This window comes from Carlito syrichta, unplaced genomic scaffold, assembly GCF_000164805.1.
Source record: "Carlito syrichta isolate Samal-C Ts95f unplaced genomic scaffold, Tarsius_syrichta-2.0.1 Scaffold249669, whole genome shotgun sequence".
In the NCBI taxonomy this organism is placed as follows: Eukaryota; Metazoa; Chordata; class Mammalia; order Primates; family Tarsiidae; genus Carlito; species Carlito syrichta.
This window is the reverse complement of record NW_007193765.1, coordinates 280770-287633: the sequence shown is the minus strand read 5'-3', so window position 1 is coordinate 287633 and position 6864 is coordinate 280770. Positions and strand designations below refer to the sequence as shown.

The window sequence follows — 6864 nt, the reverse complement described above, 5'->3', positions numbered from 1 at the left end:
ACTAATTCTACAAATATACTATTAAATCTTAAAAGAAGCTTGTACCATATTAAAGGCTCCCAAATGTGACCTGAGTTTGAGTTATGTTAAGTTTAATGACGAAACCGCAGTCTGTGAGAAACGGGAACAATGGACTCCTAAAGTAAGCTATGCCTGTCGTACTCTCAGAACTTTCATGCTTAGATCATCCAAGTCCCTGCTAGTGGAAGGTGCCAAACAGCAAAGAAGGGAAGAGGGAATGGGCCTTCAGCTCCTGAACTCATTCTAGTGGTCTCAGGGTCTGCAGCCTGCCTGGATCCTTAACGCTAGGCGGGCCTCCATGGCTGGCTCCCAACATGTCAGCTGTTTCAATCATTGGAGAGTTTGAGAGAGATGAGGATTTAGCATTAACAATTAGTTTTAACAGTGGGAAGGCCATCAATGACCTTTTCAAAAGCAGTTTTGCTATATTAATTGGAGTGAAAGCTTAGTTGGAGTTGGTTTAGGAGAAAACAGGAACAGAAAAATAGAGACAGTGAGTGTAGACAACTCTTTCAAGGTATTTTGCTGTGTCTGGGAGTAGAGATATGAAGACAGAATGGCACATTGTGGGGTGGGAAGATGAGGTAGTTCTCTTGTTTTTGTTTAGATTTTCTTAGTGAAGTAAGAGGTGAAGTTGTTTCCTGAGTAAAAGGAGTGTCAAGTGGGTGGTGGAGGCCCAAAGAGAAAGGAAAAGTTGTGAAATATAGTCACTTTGAGAGTAGGAAAGTGGGACACGTAGAATTAGCAGTCAGTACTGAGGGTTCATTTGAAGTCTGTGCCATGAATTGTATTTTATTTTCATATATTTGACTGCTTGAGTGTATAGGCATCAAGTAGATAAAAACAAAACAACAAAAAAAAAACTGGGTTTGATTTGAGTGGGAGTTTTTCCAGGTAAGTACTATGGAGGGAGAGGAAGAAAGAGCAGCAGAGTTGAGAATCATACAAAGGAATGATTAATATGGGTAAGAAAGTAAAGCAAGATAGGGTGGGAAGTGGGTGTGGAGAGGATAATGGGTAAGGAAAAAGTGGGAGGGTCAATGAATTTGGTTCTGAAATTGTTAAAGAATGATTGGGGAAAGCATGCTGGAAAGAAAGCTAGGCAGACTTGTATTGAGAGGGTGGCATGCTTAAATTCAAATGATGATTTTATTGGCTATTACAAGGTCAAGGGTATTACTATGGAGTTGGGTGGCTAAGACCAGTTGAGGAAAAAAATGTTGGAAATGGAGGGTCAAGGAACTGAAAAGGCCACACTTGGGGATGGAACATCTCTTGGTGTTGAAATTGCTAGGAATGATCACAGGAGGAGGAAGAAGAGGAGAAGAAGGAAGAGGAGGGGGAAGAGAAGGAAGAAGAGGAGGAGGAGGGAGAAGAAGGAGATGAACATTACAGGAGGGAAAGACAGTTAATGAACCAGGCACCGAGGTCTTCAGTAAATGGAAGGATGTTATTTTGAGATCACAAGATAACTGTAGTAATCTGGAATAACAGGTTATGTATCAATAGTTCTGTATCATATGTTTTAGAGAAGCTAAACTTTTTGAAGGACAAGAGAAGTGGTGATGAAATTCTAAGCAGGGGAAAGGTTTGGGAAAGAAGGGCAGGTTTTGTGCTGTTGATGGATAATGATGTACCAGACAGAATGAAATTGAGAATTTGAGAGATGATCGCTGAATGATTAGAAAGGCCTTTTTAAAAAAATTGGACTCTCTTGTCACCTAGGTTGGAGTGCAGTGGCATGATCATAGCTCACCATAGGTTCAACCTCTTGGGCTTAGGCGATCCTACCGCCTCAACCTCCCAAGCCTGGCTAACTTTTTAAATTTTTTGTAGAGATGTGGTCTTGCTGTGTTGTTCAAGCTGGTCTCAAACTCCTGTGCTCTAGCAGTCCTCTCACCTCAGCCTCCCAAAGTGCTGGGATTACAGGAGTGTGCCACTGTGCTCTAGAAAGGCATTTTATTTTGGTGATGGCTGGTAATGAGGGCGATGAGTAGTGACTGTTGGATAAGGTTATGTTTACCAGATTGTATTATTAATAACTGCCCACATAGTGTTATATTAATTTCTGATTTTGAAATAGTGAAGATATGTTCATATTCTCATTTATATCTTCTCTTTCTGCCTAGTCTATAGCTACTACATTGTAATATGTATGACTGCAGATCATTTGAAATTTATTTTAAAATTTAAACAGCAAAAATTTGAAAAGGAAGTGACTGAGGTGATTTGGGGATTGAACAGGAAGTCTTTTTGTTGGAATTCATTTAAGGAAAAAAAATGAAAATCTGAGCTCTAGTACTATTTAATGAAGTAGCTAAATGAATATCTCTGCTTTGTGGTTTGAAAATTAATATTGAATTTTTTTTCCCCCAGAGGATATAAAGAAACAGCTGACTTCAATTTCTGAGGAGGTGATGGATCTGGCTAAGCATCTTCCTGACACTTTTAGAAAACTGGAAAATCCACAGAGGTTAAATATTATCTGTTTCTATCAATTCTGTTTATTCTTATCACATTTTCCTCTATATGAAGAATTACTGCTTATTAAGATAAACAAATTTGCTTGACTACACATACACACAGACCGACGTATAAATTTGAGAAATTTTTTTTTTTTAGTTGGAGTCTCAATCTGTCGCCCAGACTGGAGTGCAGTGGGTACTCCTGGCTACCGCAACCTCGACCAGCTGGGCTCCAGCGATCCTTCCACCTCAGCCTTACAAGTAGCTGGAACTACAGGCGCACGCTACCTTGCCCGGCTCATTTTTGATTTTATTGTAGAGATGAGGTCTCGCCAAGTTGCCCAGGCGGGAATTTATTTCCAGTTGTTAAATAGTGAATCCAAAGATTGAAGACTTTTTTGTCTGCTTTATAGGATGTTTTATGAAACAAAGAAATATAAATTGTGTTTATATTATACTTTTTGAAATTATATTTTTTGTCAAAGCAAAGCAGATAAAAGCACTTTAAGAAAAAAAAAGAATCAACCAGGCGTGGTGGCTCAGGCCTGTAATCTGAGCACTTTGGGAGACTGAGGCAAGAGGATTGCTTGAATCCATGGGTTCCAGACAGCCTGAGCAATATGGTGAGACCTCGTGTCTACAGTATATAAAAAAATTAGCAGGGCATGGTGACGCATGCCTGTAGTTCCAGTTTCTTGGAAGGCTGAGATGGAAGGAACGCCTGAGCCCAACAGGTTGAGACTTCGGTGGCCGTATGTGTGCTACTGCACTCCAGCCTGGGTGACAGGGTGAGACTCTGACTTGAAAAAAAAAAATTAGTCTCAAAAAAAAAAAAATAAAAGGAAAAAAAAGAATCAACATCATTTTTTTTTCTGTCAATGTCTTTTATTTAATTACATTTATAGTTCACTAGAAATCTTTAAATAAAAACAACTTTTATGGTTAGTAGCTTCATTTTTTGGCCTATTTGATTATTATTTAATAATTCTATTTAATTAGTAGACTATTAGAACAAAAGACATTCGAATTTTAAAGATTGTTTTATAGCTGCTAGTGTATTAGGTAACTTAAGATATCTGGATAAGGTATTCTATACAGATGAATAGACTTTGGACTGTAAGTGCTGTGTAACTAACTCTTTTTTGGAACCAGACTTTGCTCTGGTCTTAATTGCTGAATGACTTGTTTAATCTTTAAAGCAGGAATGCTCTTAAGCAGTGAACAATTACAATATGGTAATATAATTTTGAGCCAAAAAATACTTTGTAAAAACATGAAGCCCTTAGTTGGAACAGAAAGAAATATGACTTGAAAATAATGCAATGTTAATGTATTCTTTTTTGGATGAAATTTATGATAGATTTTGATTGAGAGACTTGAAAATGTGATGTGGAAATTGAGCTCTTTTCAGTCATTTTTATCTCTAGAAATTTGTTTTAGTAGTTTTTGTATAACTTTCAAATGGGGAAGGATACCAGTAAAGCCATTTCTTCCTTGTTTTTACCTTTTTTTCTATCATAAAATCAGAAAAATTACCCTTTATGTGATTTTTATATACAGTTTTAGATTTTTGTACCAGCAAAATATTTACTGGATACAAATTACATATACATAGTGCTTTGCTTTATAATGTCTGTCCAAGTCAAATAAAATAAGAGCAAATCTCTAAATTTAAAATGCTTTAATTAGGAAGAATTGCAGTTTGGGGCATAAAGTGAACTCATTAGTCTTTGGTGTATACAAAGAAACTAAGAAGGTTGGTGGTTATATAAAAAGGATAAATGTTATGTGTTTTTCTGAAGAAGTTCACTGACACTAGTAAGGTTTTGGGGACATGGCAAGCTCTTGATTACTGAGTAATTGTGGTGGGTAAAACTAGTTTCAGAGTCAAGCAGGTTGTTTCAGTAGCTGTTAGATAAAATGGGTTTCAGTTATAATAGGCAGTTTCAGTAGCCCAACTTGCAGAGAGAATTACATTCATGGAGCAATGTTGTGTCCTGTGTGCTTTTCCCCCCTGACCTTCCTCCACTCTCATTTAGTTGGGTATGACAGTGAAAGGAGTTACCTATAGAAACCTAGGATAAACTTAGTTTGGCATAGTCTTTTTGCCTTATCATAGCCATTTTTGCTTTGACTTTGCCCCTGACATACTTTGACTCTAGCACAGGATAGACATAGAAAAATTTCCAATAGGCAGGTTTTAGGAAGTGTTCAGACATTCTACTGGGGGGCCAAGAGGCAGCCTACCTTACCCCCTAGGCAAATCTCTATCAATTAGATACAAGACAAGGACAGAGCCATAGAAATGTTAATAGACCACCTTTTTGCTAAGGAGTTTGTGAATTGCAACCTCTGACAAGTCTCTTGCAGGAAAAACCCCTTCCCTTGTTTCCCATCTAGCCCACCACCATTGCAGCAATCATGTGACTAATCCACCCATCTGGCTGCTGTGCATCACCTGACATTAGTACCTGTGCTTACTTGCCCCTTTGTAATGAGGCAGAGCAGATCACCACCCAATCACCTTTAATAACTTTTCCCCATCCAGTGGTTAAAAGCACTCAGTCATGAGCAGCCATTCTGCCATTGCCTTACTAGACTCTGGTGTGGCTATGTGCTCTTTGAACTAGGGCTGTCGCCATACTTCCTGGCTTTGGCCCCCTTCCCTACCTTGGGGAGGTGAATCTCCTCTTTCTTTCTCTCTCTAATTTACTTTCTAAATAAACTATATTTTCTAATCTAACTTCTGTGTAATTCTTTGCATTTTTCATGTGATATCGGATTGCACACCAGGCATACTCACACCCCGTGGGCCTGACCTAACATTCCAGAGGCCCCACTGGGAGTGTGACCCTAATAGACAGGAATGACACAATTCGTATGATCAATTTTCACATATCAAAACTAAATAGGTTTTATTACAATTTGAGAATGGAAAATACTCATCTTGAAAAGTTTTTGTGTCAAAACAAGAACTAGTGTTCTTTGTAACAAATTTACAGTAATACTTAACTGGATTATACCTTAGAACCAGGAGGAAACAAAAAAGTCCTCTAACAGTCAAAATATGTACCATAGCATGTATTCAGGCTCTCTTTCTGCATTTCCTGTGGGGTGCAAGAGGCCACATTCAGAGTGTATTGGCTTTTTGTTTATAGATGCAGTTTAACAAGCTTGGGTATCTAGTTAAAATGAAAGTGGTGTTAATAAGGTATGCACATGACAACAGCTGGAAGTGACAGCTGGCAATCTGTGAAAGAGTGGACAAAACTATATAAAAATTAGAACTAAGAACTCTTAGAGCAGTTCGAGGTTTGTTACAGAAGGAAACAGATTTATGCTTCATTGGGCCCTCAAGATGTTGTATAGTACTGCTTAGTCATTGATTTAAATTCAGTATACATCTGTTGTATTGCTGTCATGTACTTGACATTCTGTATGGTGCTGAGGATGTCTGCAGGCTACTAATATGCATAAAGCAATCCTAAGAAAGAAGGAACAGTACACGGTGCTTTACTGAAGAAGGGAGAATAACCTTTGGTATTTGTTAAAGTAAATATTAGCTATCTTATATGAAATATGTCATTCTTTGAAGCTAGTGCTGGATAAATGAGACCTTACAGTTTTGTCAGTCCATTGGTGCCATTGTTGCTATGCCTGTATGTTACAGCATTCATTGTGCATTTAACAATTAAACTGTATCACATGTTCCTACTCGACTATTTACATATAGTTCGTATACTTGAATAGCTATATGTAATGCTAAATGTTATTTGTAAGATATAAGGAATTTTAGAATGTTAAAATTGGTGTGTTTTTAGTGTTTGAGTTTAGTTTTGCTCTTGATTTTGTTTGTGTTAATGTGGACTTTGTCCACCTAGGCTTGAGCCCAACTTTGGAATGCTGTTTTCAGTGTGAAAATAACTTATGAAATAACTCAGCACTTTTGGTGGTATGTTCTATGAAAGATCATATTTTTACTTGAGTCTTTAATATAAAATTTTAAAGGCATATCAGATTTTATTAAGCATTGATTTTAAATACAGAAATATTATGACTGAAACAAAAAACATGTCTCTGTTCATCATATTCCCTTCATTCCCTCTAATTTCTGACTTTATGAAACACTTTAAAATTACCTCAGTAAACTCTACAACAAATAGATAAGAAAGGGTGCCTCATTTTACACTCCAGCAGTGGTTTTCTATTCCAACTAACCAGGTGTGGTTATAATATAGCCTTTAAAGTTACTTAGTGGCCGGGCTTGGTGGCTCAGCCTGTGATCCCACGCTTTTGGGAGGGTGAGGTGAGTAGATTGCCTGGGCCCACGGGTTCGAGACCCGCCTGGGCAGCAAGACCTCATCTCTACAATAAATAA

At 37.7% G+C, this 6864-nt stretch overlaps 1 protein-coding gene across 1 annotated transcript in view; it reads left to right on the top strand.

Moving 5' to 3' along the window:
- Positions 1-6864, top strand: part of WRN (Werner syndrome RecQ like helicase) — a 125924-nt gene that overhangs the window by 17789 nt on the left and 101271 nt on the right. Inside the window, 1 exon segment of the mRNA XM_008051979.2 lies at positions 2398-2494. Coding sequence (XP_008050170.1) covers positions 2398-2494 — 97 coding nt within the window.